The 16,802-nt window shown below is 39.9% G+C and overlaps 1 protein-coding gene across 3 annotated transcripts in view; it reads left to right on the top strand.

Annotated features, from left to right (window-relative positions):
- MME (membrane metalloendopeptidase) overlaps nucleotides 1–16,231 on the top strand; it is a 120,250-nt gene extending 104,019 nt beyond the window's left edge. For all 3 annotated transcript variants that reach the window (XM_066369915.1, XM_066369914.1, XM_066369916.1), the window contains exons 22-23: nucleotides 6,932–7,008; nucleotides 15,876–16,231. In XM_066369915.1, the coding sequence (XP_066226012.1) occupies nucleotides 6,932–7,008; nucleotides 15,876–15,975 (177 nt within the window). In that variant the 3' untranslated portion in view covers nucleotides 15,976–16,231. The remainder of the gene's footprint in view (nucleotides 1–6,931; nucleotides 7,009–15,875) is intronic.
- The last annotated feature ends 571 nt before the right edge of the window (nucleotides 16,232–16,802 follow it).

Genomic DNA, 16,802 nt, shown 5'->3' on the forward strand with positions numbered 1-16,802 from the left:
GAACTTTTGAGCTTTTCTGTTGTGGTTGATTTCTAGTTTCATGCCATTGTGATCAGAGAAAGTGTTTGTTAGGATTTCAATCTTCTTAAATTTGTTGAGACCACTTTTGTTCCCTAACATGTGGTCTATCCTAGAGAATGTACCATGAGCACTTGAAAAGAATGTATATTCTGCTGCTTTAGGCTGAAAGGTTCTGTAGATATCTATTAAATCGAGTTGATCTAGTGTGTCCTTTAAGTCTGCTGTTTCTTTGTTAATTTTCTTTCTTGAGGATCTATCTAGTGATTTAGTGGGGTATTAAAATCCCCTACTATTATAGTGTTGCTGTTGATCTCGCTCTTTATATCCATCAAAGTCTGCTTTATATATTTAGGTGCTCCTATATTAGGTGCGTAGATATTTATAATAGTTATATCTTCCTGTTGGATTGCTCCCTTTATCATTATGTAGTGGCCTTCTTTATCTCTTACTATATTCTTTGTTTTAAAGTCCATTTTGTCTGATATAAGTATTGCTACCCCAGCTTTTTTTTTCATTTCCATTTGTATGAAATGTTTTTTTCCATCCTTTTACCTTCAACCTATGTGCATCTTTTGTTTTAAGGTATGTCTCTTGTAGACAGCATATGTACGGGTCCTGTTTTTTTATCCATGCAGCTACCCTATGTCTTTTGATTGGATCATTTAATCCATTTACATTTAGGGTTATTATTGACATGTAGTTGTTTATTGCCATTTTATTCTTTAAAGCTGTATTTCTCTTTTGCTATATTCTTTTCCCACTTTAATCTGTTTACACCATGTTCCTTAATTAACATGTCCTGCAGCATTGGTTTGGTTGTAATGAATTCCTTGAGTTTTTTTTTGTCTGGGAAACTTTTTATTTCTCCTTCAATTTTAAATGATATCCTTGCTGGATAAAGTAGTCTTGGTTGTAGGTTCTTGTTCTGCATTACTTTGAATATTTCTTGCCATTTCCTTCTGGCTTCAAGTGTTTCTGTTGAGAAGTCTGATGTCATCCTTATGGGTGCTCCTTTGTAGGTGATAGCCTTTTTTTCTCTCACAGCTTTTAATATTTTCTCTTTATCACTTAGCTTTGGTATTTTAATTATGATGTGTCTCGGTGTAGGTTTCTTTGGGTTTCTTTTTAATGGAGTTCTCTGTGCTTCTTGAATTTGTGAGAGTTTCTCCTGCATTAATTTAGGGAAGTTTTCAGCTATGATATGATTGAACAGAGCCTCTATCCCTTGTTCTTTCTCTTCTTCTTCAGGAACCCCTATGATGTGGATGTTATTTCTCTTTATGTTGTCACAGAGCTCTCTAAGAGTTTTCTCAGACTTTTTGAGTCTCTTTTCTTTTTTCTTCTCTGGTTTCATGCCTTCATTCCAGTTGTCCTCCAACTTGCTGATTTGATCCTCAGCTGTATCCATCCTGTTTTTAATTCCTTCCATTGTGGTCTTCATTGCTGATATTGTATTTGTCATCTCCGACTGATTCTTTTTTAATATTTCAATATCCTTTTTTATACTTGCTATTTCTTTATTTAGGTGTTCGTGATGACCATCCATTGTTGTTCTAAGATCCCTAAGCATCCTTACAATCATTATTTTAAATTTTGCATCCAGAAGTTTGATTATTTCCATATCACTCAGTTCATCTCCTGAAGGTCTCTCTTGTGGTTTCATTTGGATTGCACTTCTTTGTCTTCTCATTGTGCCTACCCAGGGAGTTTTCTTTGTAGAGCTGGTTGAGTCTACACTTGGTGTTGTCTTTCTCTAGTTTTTACTTCTGTTGTTTTTAAGTCTTCTTGGGTTGGCATCAGCTATTATTTGTAATCCACTTTAGGATTTGGGCCACTTTGAAGTCTTGATTTGTTTGTTTTCTTAACAGGTGATTATCTTGTTTGCTGATCTCAGCAGGGGGCTTATTTGAAACTGTATCCAGGAATGCAGTGGGTGTGACCTGAGGCTCTGAAGTCCTCTTCTGCCAGTTAATCTCTTTGGGGGTGGGTTGCTTTCTCAGCTTCAGTAGGGGGAGGTATATCTCAGATCTCCAAGGAGACCTGAGTTACTGCCCCTCCTCCCCACTTCTTGTTTTCAGCTGGGTCTTGTTGTGCTGATTGGAGCTGGAGAGATGTCTGTATCTCTGTGACCTGGAAGTACTTTTGTATTTTGCTTTGTAGAAGGATCAGCCCCCCCCCCCAGTTATGGCCACCTCCAGCACTGAATGAGTCAGCTTTTTATGTCATCACCTATATTCCTCTCCCCCTCTCCATCCGTCTCTCTCTTTCTCCTCTTTTTGGAAGACAAGCCGGCCCTTTCAACACACCTCGTTCCTTGGTCGCCAGGTTAGTGGCTGTGAGCAGTATTTACTGCTCTTATCCTTGGATTTGAGAGCCCAGCCTCACCCTCCCCCCATTCCTGTAAGCAGGGGAGATTCAGGCGCTCCCTACCAGGTTTGTTGTGGCTTCTTTTTTGCTCCTTGATTTTTGAAAGTCTGTGCGTCTGCCTACTCTGCTGCCATCTTCAGGTCCCTGTTGTAAGTTTTTTGATAACTGTTTCAATCTCATTTGTTGTAATTGGTCTGTTTAGGTTTTCTGATTCTTCCAGATTGGTTTTTGAAAGATTTTATGTTTTAAGGATTTTGTCCATTTCATCTAGGTTGTCTAATTTTTTGGCATACTGTTCTTCTTAATATTTTCTTACAATTGTTTGTATTTCTGTTGTGTCACTTGTTACTTCTCCACTCTCATTTCTGATTTTATTTATTTGAGTCCTCTCTCTTTTTTCCTTGGCGAGTCTAGTTAAATGTTCATCGATCTTATTTACCTTTTCAAAGAACCAGCTCCTGGTTTAATTGATCCTCTGTTTGTTTTCTTAGTTGCTATGTCATTTATTTCCATTCTAATCTTTATTATTTCCTTCCTTCTACTTTCTCTGGGCTTTACTTGCTGTTCTTTTTCTAGTTTTTGTAGATGCAGTGTTAAGTTGTTTATTTGAGCTTTTTCTTGCTTCTAAAGGTATGCTTGTAATGCTATGAACTTCCATCTCAAGACTGCTTTTGCTGTGTTCCATAAATTTGGAGTTGTTGTATGTTCATTTTCATTTGTTTCCTGGAATTTTTTTATTTCTTTCTTGATCTCATTGTTAACCCATTCATTATTTCATAACATACTATTTAGCCTCCAAGTATTTGAATGTTTTTTTTCTATTGTAGTTGATTTCTACAACCACTGTGACCAGAGAAGATGCTTGATATTATTTCCATCTTGTTAAATTTATTGAGACTTGTTTTGTGTCCTAACATGTGGTCTATCCTAGAGAATGCACCATGAGCACTTGAAAAGAATGTATAGTCTACTGTTTTATGGTGAATGATTCTGAAGATATCTATTAAATCCATTTGATGTAGTGTGTCTTTTAAGGCTGCTGTTTCTTTGTTAAATTTTTTTCATGATGCCTGACCAGGTGGTGGCACAGTGGATAGAGCTTCGGGCTGGGATGTGGAAGACCAGGTTCGAGACCCCGAGGTCACCAGCTTGAGCGTGGGCTCATCTGGTTTGAGCAAAAGCTCACCAGCTTGGACCCAAGGTCGCTGGCTTGAGCAATGGGTTACTCAGTCTGCTGAAGGCCCGCAGTCAAGGCACATACGAGAAAGCAGTCAATGAACAACTAAGGTGTTTCAATGAAAAACTGATGGTTGATGCTTCTTGTCTCTCTCCATTCCTGCCTGTCTGTCCCTATCTCTCTCTCTCTCTGACTCTCTCTGTCTCTGTAAAAAAAAATTTTCATGAGGATTTATCCATTGATGTTAGTGGGGTATTAAAATCCCCTACTATTATAGTATTGCTATTGATCTCGCCTTTTATGTCCATCAAAATCTTCTTTATATATTTAGGTGCTTCTATATTAGGTGCATAGATATTTATAATGGTTATATTTTCCTGTTGGGCTGCTCCCTTTATCATTATGTAGTGACCTTCTTTATCTTTTACTATAGCCTTTGTTTTAAAGTCTACTTTGTCTGATATAAGTATTGCTACCCCAGCCTTTTTTCATTTCAATTTGCATGAAATATTTTGTTTCATCCCTTCACTATTAGTATATGTGTATCTTTTGTTTTGAGGTGGGTCTTTTGTAGACATCATATGTACAGTTTCTGTTTTCTTATCCATGAAGCTACCCTATGTCATTTGATTGGAGCATTTAATCCATTTACATTTAAGGTTATTGATATGTATTTGTTTATTGACATTTTGTTCTTTAAATCTACATTCCTCTTTCTCTAGAGTTTTTTTTTCCCTTTGTTCTGTTTACAACAGACCCTTAACGTTTCTGTCAGCATTGGTTTAGTTGTAATGCATTCCTTGAGTTTTGTTTTGCTTTTTTTTTTTGTTTGGGAAGCTTTTTATTTCTCCTTCAAGTTTAAACAATAGCCTTGCTGGATAAGGAAGTCCTGGTTGGAGGCTCTTGTTTTAAGTAAGTTTGAATATTTATTGCCATTTTCTTCTGGCCTCAAGTGTTTCTGTTGAAAAGTCAGATGTCATTCTTATGGGAGCTCCTTTGTAGGTGATTGACTTCTTTTCTCTTGTAGTTTTTAGTGGGGTTTTTTTTAGCTCTTAATTTTAGTATTTTAATTATGTGTCTTGGTATAGGTCTCTTTGGGTTCCTCCTTAATGGGACTCTCTGTGCTTCTTGAACTTGTTTGACTTTTTCCTTTATCAATTTAGGGAAGTTTTCAGCTATGATTTCTTCAGTCAAGTTCTCTATCCCTTGTTCTTTCTCTTCTCCTTCAGGAACCCCTATGATGCAGATGTTTTTTCTCTTCATGTTTTCACAGAGCTCTCTTAGAGTTTCCTCTGACATTTCGATCCTTTTTTCTTTTCTGCTTCCATTCTTTCATTTATTTTGTCCTCTAAATCACTGATTCGATTCTCTGCTCCTCTAGCCTGCTTTTGATTCCTTCTAATATAGTCTTCATTTCTGATATTGTATTTGTGATTTCTGTCTGATTTTTTTTTCATGATTTCAATGTCCTTTTTGATGCTTGCTGTCTCTTTACTTAGGTCCTTATTATGTCCATTCCTTCTTGCTCTAAGACCCTTGAACATCCTAACAATCATTATTTTAAACTCTACATCTGGTATCTTGGTTATTTCCATCTCATTCAGTTCTTTTTCTGGGGATTTTTCTTGTTGATTCATTTGGATTGCATTTCTCTGTCTTCTCATTTTTTTCTGTGTATAGACTGTTCCTTTGTGTGTGCTGTTTGTGTAACTACCTGAGTATAAGGTTTGTGTTGTCTGCCTTCAGCTCCAGTTGTGTTGTGTCTATATCTTTTTGCGTTGGCCTCAGGTATTGTTTGTAATCTGCTGTGAGTTCTCGTCTGCTGCTACTGCTCTTTTTGCTATTTGTGTTTGTGTTTTCTATGCCTTAGCTGGATCAGATGTGAGGAGCCCTTCTTTAAGATACCACTCTATCTAGAATTGTTAGATCCTGAGCTGATGCTCTTCGTATCTGGCCACTAGATGTGCCAGCCATGGACCTATCTGGCTAGAACCTGGTGCAGACCAGTGGGGGTCACTGCCTATAGCTGGCCCTTAGCAACCTTCTTGGAGCTACAGGTGATTCAGAATTTGTGGCTGCCTCTGCTGGGCCCAGGTGCTGTTGTAAATATCAGCTGCACTACTAGGTTGACTTATCTTCTCTTGGCCAGTGGGTGTGGCTTCTGTATTCCCAAGGTGTGGTCTGTCCACTGGCCCACCACTGCTGCTGCTTCCTTGGGTCCTCGGGCACCTGCACCACTGGGGGCACAGGCTTGTGGGCCGACCTATGGGCTGCCGCACTGCTCCCTGCAGGGCGTGGGCCACCTCATTGGGAACTGCCCCCACCACTGCATGGGCTTCCTTGCCAGGCACCACCCCTGCCACTGCAAGCACAAGGCCGCTGCAGCCGCACCCAGGCCCGCTGACCCTTTGGAGGTTACTCCGCAGCATGGCGGGGTGGTGTAGCCCGGAATTCAGCACTCAGAACCTGTGTCCCTGATGCACCCCCTTCTTCTAAATGACTCTTTGCTCTGACTGGAGTAGGCGAGCCTCTGGTGGGTGGGGTAATTGCTTTCCTTTGCCAGCTTGGTTCTCCCAGGAAAAGTGGCCACTTTAGATTTAGAAAGTGATTCAGAACAGGGGTTGGGGCATTGTCTCCCACACTCTCTCCCTGTGCCTCCAAGCTTACACTCTCCTCTCTCTACTTCAGCCCTCTCAGTGCTCCACATTCCCAGAGCCCCAGGTAAGTGGCTGTAAATGAGGTTTTCTTCACTGTCCCTTTAAGACAGAACTGGGTCTGAGATTCTGTCTTCCTCTCGCAAACAGTAACCCGGCTCTTTTTTCAGCCAAGTACTGTCCGTATGCCTCTTCTAGTCTCTGGGGCTCCAGGCTGTGGCTCCGGTCCTGGGGCTGAGGACCCACAACTCTCAGTGCAATCCACCCCACCATGAGAGTCCCTCCGGGCCTCTGCTCACTCATTGGAGTGGGGAAGTCCTTTCCACATCTCCGCCCTTCCTACCAATCCCAGTGTAGTTCCTTTAGTGATGCTTGGTTATAGATTCCTCTTAGTTTAGTCCAAAGTAGGTTTTACAAGATGATTGTTCACAAGTTAAGTTGTAACCCACTTTGGTTCTGGGAGGTGGGAGTTGTAACGTCAGCCTAATCTGTTGCCATCTTCTGGTCCTCTCAGATTATATTAATGATAATTATGCTCCTGGTTGCCTATCACTGAACATTATTTGAAATATTGAATGATTGAGAAATGAAGAATTCCAATTTAATTTTTTCAGTAGGAAGTTTGCTTTTCCCTTCACTTGCCCAAACAAAAATAAGTAATATCCTTGATTAAACCTAACCACAAGATTTCCTTTTCTATTCCTATCTCTAGGTGTGGTGTGGGACCTACAGACCAGAGTATGCAATCAACTCCATTAAAACAGATGTCCACAGTCCAGGCAATTTCAGGTGTGTGGATCTAAACACAGCCAAGGTACTCCAGTATTGGCCCCATTACTTCCAATTTTGGAATTTGGCCTTTTTTAACTATGATTCTATAAAATTTGGAAACCCAGTGGATTTATTTTTTTCTTAATAGGGTTACAGGTAGGATTAACAGAGCATATCAGGGTAAATGTCCTATTCACATAACTATAGCCATCACTGCTCTTATGCTCAGAATATATGTAACTTAACCTTAGTTCTTGATGGATTCCAACAAATATGTCACCTCAGAACAGTAGCTCTATTTAAAGGTAACACAAAGACATTTCTAGGAGACTGTGAAAGGTTTAGGCTTAGGACCAATTAGTAGCTGTCCCAAAGAAAGATTTCCATTCAACATAAATGGAAACTTTCTAGTAATCAGACATTGTCTGGTATGTAGTAAAATTATTCCCAAAGTTCCAGGAGAGAGTAACTTTAAGTAGAGATCAGAACACTTCATCAAGAATGATGGAGAAAAATGCTCCACATAAGAAAGGTTGAGTTAGAAGATCAAAAGCCCTTCTAAAATCAGGAAATCCACAAGAGCATTGGATTGAAAAAAAAATCACTCTAACCAGTATTTGAATGTTAAATCCTAGATCCCTGTGTATAGATTTTAGGACTAAATACCTAATGCTACCCCTTCCCCAGGTATTATAACACTTCATCAATGATTTGCTGATCAACAACTTTTCAGGCAAGACTATCTGAAAAACAAATTAAAAATTTTTTTAAATGGTTGGAAAACAAAAAAGAATTAATGGGCCCAATTTTAAAAGTCCTTCCTAAATAAATATAAACAGAGTGCCCATACCATTCACTCCTAGGGAAAAACCACATTCAATTATGAAACAATATAACAGCACACTTAAAAATTAAAGAATGGGCCTTGGCCGGTTTGCTCAGTGGTGGAGCGACGGCCTGGCGTGCAGAGGTCCTGGGTTCGATTCCTGGCCAGGGCACACCCGGGAGGCGCCCATCTGCTTCTCCGCCCCTCCCCCTCTCCTTCCTCTCTGTCTCTCTCTTCCGCTCCCGCAGCCGAGGCTCCATTGGAGCAAGGATGGCCCGGGCGCTGGAGATGGCTCCTTGGCCTCTGCCCCAGGCGCTGGGGTGGCTCTGGTTGCAACGTAGCGACACCCCATAGGGGCAGAGCATCGCCCCCTGGTGGGCAGAGTGTCGCCCCTGGTGGGAGTGCCGGGTGGATCCCGGTCGGGCGCATGCGGGAGTCTGTCTGACTGTCTCTCTCCGTTTCCAGCTTCAGGAAAAAAATATATATATATATATTAAAAAAAAATAAGAATGTACTCATCTTCTTCTAATATCATCGTCATCATCGTCATTTAGTATTTGCCTTAACATTTCTTTCAAAATCCATTTATTCAGCAACTGTTTATTGTATAATGAACAGTTAATAATGGTATATAATCCAAGCTAATAATGTTGCTAGAATATACAAATTAACTTCTTTTTATGTGATAAGCAACAAAAGTCACTGGATCAATTGACATGATTTATCCAAGCAAACTTAGTTTCAGGGTTTTTTTGTTTTGTTTTGTTTTTGTTTGTTTGTTTGTTTTTGTATTTTTCTGAAGCTGGAAACGGGGAGAGACAGTCAGACAGACTCCCGCATGCGCCCGACCGGGATCCACCCGGCACGCCCACCAGGGGGCGTCGCTCTGTTGCGACCAGAGCCACTCCAGCGCCTGGGGCAGAGGCCAAGGAGCCATCCCCAGCGCCGGGGGCCATCTTTGCTCCAATGGAGCCTCGCTGAGGGAGGGGAAGAGAGAGACAGAGAGGAAGGAGAGGGGGAGGGGTGGAGAAGCAGATGGGCGCTTCCCCTGTGCACCCTGGCCGGGAATCGAACCCGGGACTTCTGCACGCCAGGCCGACGCTCTACCACTGAGCCAACCGGCCAGGGCCAATATAGTTTCAGGTTTTAAAACCTTGTCTTTTTTCTTACTGAAGTCTTCGGAGGTTAAGATGTGAGAATCTAGTCTGAGAATAACAAAGAACAATAGTAAACCCGCACAAACTACCAAACGCCATGACAATCAAATTTGTCACAGTTCCCTGAATATCCCCATGAACTAAAGCACATATCCATAAAAACCTAAGTAAATTTAAGTAATATTATTGTAACATCTGGTATATCTGGTGTCCTCAGAAGAATGGGGGTTGCAAATTAATTTTTCAATGGCTAAATTTTATCTTTTGAGTATTAACATTTTTATTTAACCACTGGATTAAAATGTCTCTGCTTCAAATACATTTTCTTTTTCTTTTTTTGTGTGTAACAGAGACAGAGAAAGTCAGAGACAGGGACAGATAGAGACAGGAAGGGAGAGAGATGGGAAGCATCAGTTCTTTGTTGCAGCACCTTAGTTGTTCACTGATTGCTTTCTCATATGTGCCTTGATTACAGCAGACTGAGTGACCCCTTGCTTAAGCCAGTGACCTTGGGCTCAAGCTGGTAAACTTTGCTCAAACCAGATGAGCCCGCTCTCAAGCTGGCGACCTCAGGATCTCAAACCTGGGTCCTCCGCGTCCCAGTCCAACGCTCTATCCACTGCACCACTGCCTGGTCAGGCCAAATACATTTTCTAACTTCCTGCCTTTTAAATACAATATCCTGAACAAAATCTAAGAGTTGTTTGTTTATTTGTTTTGAGAACAGACTGTTGTTATGACTAATAGTTATGGCTTCAGTGTTTATTAGTTTAATGAAGTCCTCAAAACCTAGAGTGTGGTGAGCTGATTATTTCTACACTGAAGAGCCACTGTGGTGATGCTTTTAGACTTTAATATTGGCTTTTTATTAGGGTTTTCTGCTTGTTTCCTCCCTAATTCTCTTTTTTGTTATTCCATTGCCTGCTTTTGGCTGTCCCATTCTTCCATTTTGATTAGCTCAGAAAACATACCCTTATGCTTACATCGTAAAAACTGAATGCAAGCTTTGATGTAAGAAACACTTGAACTCCAACTCCAACCATGGCTCTGCCATTTACAAACCGTTACTTAACCTCTGTGTCTCAATTTTTTTATATGTAAAATGAGGATTAAATTATTAAGCGGGTTGCTAGAAGGATGAATGTTAATATTTCTGAAGTGCCTATTCCATATTTGTGTTTGAAAATTAGTACAAATATTGGTTTTAAATAAGAAAAGCATGAACTGAATGAGAATTTATATTAATAAAGTATATGGACTTTGCAATATTCTGTGTTATTTGATAGCCAAGGGCTTTTTGCTGTTCATTTCTTATGTCTGGATAGTTCAGAATGTTAATAACTGGTCACTGGTTAAGTGACATGTAAGTAAATATGTAACTATTTTCTACCACCAATTATAAACTGAAAATAATTTTATAATTAATACTATAATTATAAAATATAATTAATACTATAATTAATCAAAATTTTATATTTCTAAAAATATTTATTATAAATATGAAAACCATTTGTAACTTTTATTTTCTGACTATTTGTTACTCATAACAGGAGAAGTATGTGTTGTTTTTAAAGGGTAACTGGAATGCCAGCCTTTTTTTACGTAAAATATTCTCTCTGGAGGTAAAGGATTTCCTGGGCAAGAGGCTGAGGTTACATTTCATTTTGGAAACAGGCTGTTTCCTGGCTGGAAAAAGTTAAACATATTTTGTAAAGAAGCTTGAAAACTAAGAAACATTGAGTGTGCTATTGAAAAATTGTGTGTAGTGGTTTCTGTAGAAATTTCTGAAACAGTGAGAGTGTTATTCTTACACGGCCACAATATGAAAAACAAAAGACTTGATATAAAGCCAACTTTATAAAACCATTTATTAGGGCTAAGCAATAATTTTTCTATTTTTCTCAACTAAAGTCTTATATACTTTAAAATCAGCTAAAATATTAGTATTTAAAACAAAAACCTTTTCCCCTTAATATTTTAGAAATTGAATTTGCAATTTCATAACTTCTTTCAGTTTCTTTAGGAAATGGTTGTTATGATAATATTTATAATATAATCTATAAATGTGTTTATAAAGTTATTTAGATGTAATATTTCATCATAATAGATCATTTTTTAGAGCAAGTCCAAATAGACGAATTGATACTTGTGTGTATACAACCTATTAAGTAATAGTGCTAATTTAGATGCTTAGATTGCTTGGCATTATTTTTCCAGTTTTAAAAAAAAGGGTATTTTATAAAACTAACACTACTAATAATGCAAGAAATATTTTCCACATCTTAATTTCTAATACTTTTGAAAGAATATTCTTGGCCCTGGCCGGTTGGCTCAGTGGTGGAGCGTCAGCCTGGCGTGCAGAGGTCCCGGGTTCGATTCCCGGCCGGGCGCACAGGAGAAGTGCCCATCTGCTTCTCCACCCCTCCCCCTCTCCTTCCTCTCTGTCTCTCTCTTCCCCTCCCGCAGCCGAGGCTCCATTGGAGCGGAGATGGCCCGGGTGCTGGGGATGGCTCCTTGGCCTCTGCCCCAGGCGCTGGAGTGGCTCTGATCGCGACGGAGCAACGCCCCGGAGGGGCAGGGCATCGCCCCTGGTGGGCGTGCCAGGTGGATCCCGGTCGGGCGCGTGCGGGAGTCTGTCTGACTGTCTCTCCCCGTTTCCAGCTTCAGAAAAATACAAAAAAAAAAAAAAAAAAAAAAGAAAGAATATGCTTTCTAGTGTTTTATGCAGATATTTTCAAATACTATGGCTATATTGTTCCTTATGATTTCATGATTTAACATGTGTAAGCTGAACCCTCTTTGAAATGCTGATTTTTCTCCATTTATCTTAAATATTAGCTTTGGTTTCTGATATTCTGTAAATATCAATGTGGATTTTGGTGAGCCTTATAGAATTCCCATTAGTACTTTTTTAACTTTACTCCTTACCTAGGAATCTATTCAGGCAGTTATTTCTTTATCAACTTATAGTGAAACATATGCCTATCAACATGACTTTACTTTAAAAGAATCACATACAAGCCTGACCAGGTGGTGGCGCAGTGGATAGAGTGTCAGACTGGGATGCAGAGGACCCAGGTTAGAAACCCCGAGGTCACTGGCTTGAGCATGGGCTCATCCGGCTTGAGCATGGGGTCACTGGCTTGAGCCCAAAGGTCGCTGGCTTGAAACCCAAGGTCGCTGGCTTAAACCAGGGGTCACTCGGTCTGCTGGAGCCCCCCAGTTAAGACACATATAAGAAAGCAATCAGTGAACAACTAAGGTGTTGCAACAAAGAATTGATCCTTCTTATGTCTCTCTCGTTCTGTCTGTTTGTCCCTGTCTGTCCCTCTCTCTGATTCTCTCTGTCTTTATAAAAGAAAAAAGAAAAAAAGAGTTAATAGTAAAAATTGGATGGTTTATTCATAAATGAAGCTAATTAATCTTGTAACCAAGTAATTCCTTTAAAAGAAGTAATAAAAGGCTGTTATATGACCCTTTTAAAAAACCCAACTCATTCAGTAATTCAAAAACCCAGTTAATTGCAGGCAGGAGTAGTCAGTTATTGAATTAAAAGTCCATTCTTGGTCACATGATGTTCAACTTTATATCTCTTAGATATTTTTTTTTTGTTTTTATGATTTCCAGTTTTATAGAGAAACAACTGGCATATATCACTATATAAGCTCAAGGCATACAGCATGATTGTTTGATTTACATATATTGCAATAGATTCAGCTAACATCCATAACTGTTTGTACCTTTTTGACCACCTTCTTCTAAGTAAATCACTTTAAGAAATAATAAGCCTTTATTATTCTCTATTGTAAACACAAAAACTACAGACTTTTCTTACAAATTGAAATGATGTAAGTAGTCTAGCATTAATGAAATATCTCACTCTTAGAGAAAGGATTCACTTTTCATTAATAATGTATCTACTTTTTGAAATAGAGTATGTCATCCATCTAAAAAGTTAATATAAACAAGCAAGCAATAACTAGAATCCTGGGAAAGTAAATGAAGCCTGGGTATGTTGTTGACCTAATTATTCAGAATCAAATTACCTAAATGAAGTCTTTGGTGAAGAGATGGAGATGGAGTCGAGTTGGAGAGCTGAGTGAGCATGGAGTGTTGTTGCATTGCTAATTCCTGGTGACGTTTTATAAAGACTTTCTTGTTTTGAGGTGTGGCTTTTTTTCTTTTTAATTTCCGTAATGTTTTTAAGAGAAATGTAGAATAAGTCATGGGTTTGGACATTTTTACTGGAGTACTTGTCCCCATATGATTATATCTAAGACACAATCCTTTGAAAAATAATTAATAAAATAAATACAAAAAAGAGCAGCTCTTCCAGTCAACAACTCAATTGCTTTCTCTGTCAGCCCACCAGGGAGCATGCCTGCTCAGGTTGAGTAACAGGCCACCATGAGGACTGTCCCTCAACCATTGCACAGGGCTTCCTAAATAAGGAAGGGGATAGGATTAAGTGAATCAAAGGTCTAACTCAGAGTTTATAAGCCTAGAATGTAAAATACTAAAGACCTACACAAATCCCTGATGTTTAACTTTTTTTATTCTACATAAAAAAGGCTGTCATATGAACAACCTTTTATAAAATCTAGTGAATTTGTTCTTTCAGATGTAAGAAATTACACACTTTTATTATTACTTTTACATCAAATTAATTCGAGTTCTGAGCTCCCACCTTAAGCTGCAAGGTCAGATCTTTAATTTCAGAGGTTTTCAGTGTACTTCTCCCAAGGGTTCTAGAGGAATCCAGAGGCATCACATGAGCCAAGAAAGTAGGGAAGAGCCTCCACAGCTCCAGCCTGCTATGGTCACTGTTGATATGCTTGCAGCCCAAGGGTTCACCCAAAGTCAGGTGGCTCCACTCCCTTCCAGTGGTCATGAGCAAGGCCACAGGAGCCACCACTGTTGATGTTCAGGTCCCTGACAGCTACACACCACCCTGTCAGGGTTTCTGTCAGGGCCCTACTTGGAGTGGAGGCATGTCCTGTCCTGTCCTTCACACACCCCGCCATACCGGGCCCTCCTCAGGCCAGTCTGCTCCACCTGAGGGGACTAAGAGATATAAACCCCCAGCTCTGGTTTCCATCCCTCCTCACCCCCGCCCCCATACCAGGAAGATTCCTTTTCATCTTTAGGTGTCCTAAAAACCAGAAAACTTAGAATCCTTTCTGAAGGACAGGAGAGTTGTGGTGCAGGGAACCAAGAAAGAGTTGATGTAGAAACAGGTAACACATTAAGAAGTCAGACTGAGAAATGTGGCACGGATCTGTCTTTCCTAGAATGAGGAGGGGTAACTGCTTTCTCTCCATCCTAACTGGTCCAGAGTAGCCAGTAAACCACAAAAATACAAAGCAGTGTTTTTCTTCATAACGCTCCGTTACCCCTATACATGTAATCACCATGACCAGGCAATGGCTGCATTCCCCGGGTTTGTGCAGAATCCTGCCCCCTGCAGAGCAGTGTCCAAGCTTTGGGGGTGCAGCAGGAGCAAGGTGTACATCATGTTTGCACTCACAGAGATTACAATGTAATGGGAATGTCAGGCTGTAAAGAAGAAAACATCATGGCAAATGGTGATAGGTGCTCTGCCTTGGCTAGACCGGTGGAGAAAACCAATCTGGCCAGTAATTGAAGAATGCCTCTGAAGAGGTATGTTTAAGCAGCAGCATGAAGACTGAGAAGGAGGTAGCACTGGAAATAACTTTCCAGGGAGTGGGCTCTCAGGGGCAGCAGGCCCTGAAGGGGGAAGGAGCCTGGTCATGCAGAGGGAGGGAAGCAGGTGGAGCCCAATGAGGAACAGGAAGAAAAGCATACCACGAGGCCAGGAAGGTAGGCTAGAGCCCTCGGGATGTTGGAGACTGTGGTGAGGAAGCTGGGTTTCCTTCAGGCTCCTGGAAGGTTTGAAGTAAGGGAATTGTGGAATTTGATCTAAATTTTAAAGATCACTCTGTCTGCTGAGTGAAGAATGGGTTAGAGGGGGAGGCGTGCTCAGGTTCATACCTGTTAGCATATCTGTCACATGTGGAGAGCTCAGTAGATCAGCTGGTCCTCTCCTGTCACTTGCTCCTGACTCCAGTCCGCTTGCCTCCTCCCAACCCAAGGTGGTAATGGTCTCCGTGGGAAGAGAAGGGAAGGAGCTAGTTCTGGGTTGATGGGAAAACATCACCTCTGCATCATTGTACTGACCTGCCTCTCCCCTTGGTGCTGCTTGGTGCTGACAGTGGGTCAGACAGTGTTGTTTTTGACATAGGAGCCGAGTTAGGAACAAACTGGCATTTGCCAGCCCTTTTTAGATATTCAGGCTGGATCCAGTTTCTGATATTTATGGAATTATTTTTGAAAAAAAAAGAAAATAATTGTTGTCTTTCTTATTAAATCCAATCAATGAATATCTACTTAACATCTATTATACTGAATTACTGCGTGAGCACTTTCAGGTTACCATGAAAGTAATGATTTTATTCTTTGACCAAATTCTCCTTATGCTAACTACAATTCCAAATATGAAATATGCATTTATTTTACAAATGTGTATGAAATGTGTGTTAAATGAACTCCCCATGACAACCTTAAGATGCAGGTACTGTTACTATATGCACTTTGCAAAAAGGAAACTAAGGCACAGAGAGGCTAAATAAATACAACTCATAACCAGGATTCAAACCTGTCTTCAAAATCTGTTCTCCTAACTTCTGTACTTTGTTACCTCTCCATTTTAAAAAATCTTTTAATGAGAAGAATGGACTCATTCTATCAGTTTTGTGTTTTTTTTTTTTTAACTGTAAATTCTAAATTCACTCACTTGGCCTACATAGAGGAATTCTGTAGCATTCCCACATGGCATAGACCTGAATATCAAATGCTGATGGTGACTTTTGTTCGTTTCACAGGATTATTGGGACTTTGCAGAACTCCCCTGAATTTTCAGAAGCCTTTCATTGCCCTAAGAATTCATACATGAATCCAGAAAAAAAATGCCGGGTTTGGTGATCTTCAGAAGAAGCGGAACAGCACTGGGCTAGACTTGTCAACACCACAGAAATCAAGAACTCTCTCGAAAAGAATGAGCCCCAGAAGTCACTGTTCTAACATGGGGACAGTTAACAAAGATGAGAGCATTTTAATAAAAATAAAGTTAGGTTATTCTGAAGGGTGTGGAGGGAGGAGGCCATCTAATGTTTATCAAATTAATCACTTCTCACTTATGTGTAAATAATGCTTACTCTCTAAAGATAGTATTACCATTCATTCTGTTTCTCATATGCTCTGTCAGTTTGATGTGGTCTCTTGAAAACAGTGTGAACCATTATGTAGAGCGGGACCTCTAGTCAGAGGTAGAAAGAAGGGCAGGAAGTACATGGTTGGCATCAAGAGCACATTAGTGACCTGAAAGTTAAAAACATATTTTTGTTTTGTTTGCAACATTTATGCTTCTTCAAATCTCTCCCAAAAACTTCTTATACTTATTGGGGCCTTGGGACATACATAGTTTTAAACTAACTTTTCCAGTCATCAGTTATTCATTCTGAGAACATTTATGTTAAGCATTAGGGCTAAAATGAACATCTGAAACTGTTTTGTCATACTTGTTTTCAGACTTGAGGCTCCCTGCAATTTTCCAAGCTATTTCTTATTCTCTCTCTCTCTCTCTCTCTCTCTCTCTCTCTCACACACACACACACACACACACACACACACACACACACACACAACTTGGTCTTTTTATTGGTCTTTTTAGAGATTTGTAGTAATGTATAAATAATAATTTTATATTATTAACATTTATGACTAATTGTTACAGGGAACCATTGAATATT

This window comes from Saccopteryx leptura, chromosome 2 (genome assembly GCF_036850995.1).
Source record: "Saccopteryx leptura isolate mSacLep1 chromosome 2, mSacLep1_pri_phased_curated, whole genome shotgun sequence".
In the NCBI taxonomy this organism is placed as follows: domain Eukaryota; kingdom Metazoa; phylum Chordata; class Mammalia; order Chiroptera; family Emballonuridae; genus Saccopteryx; species Saccopteryx leptura.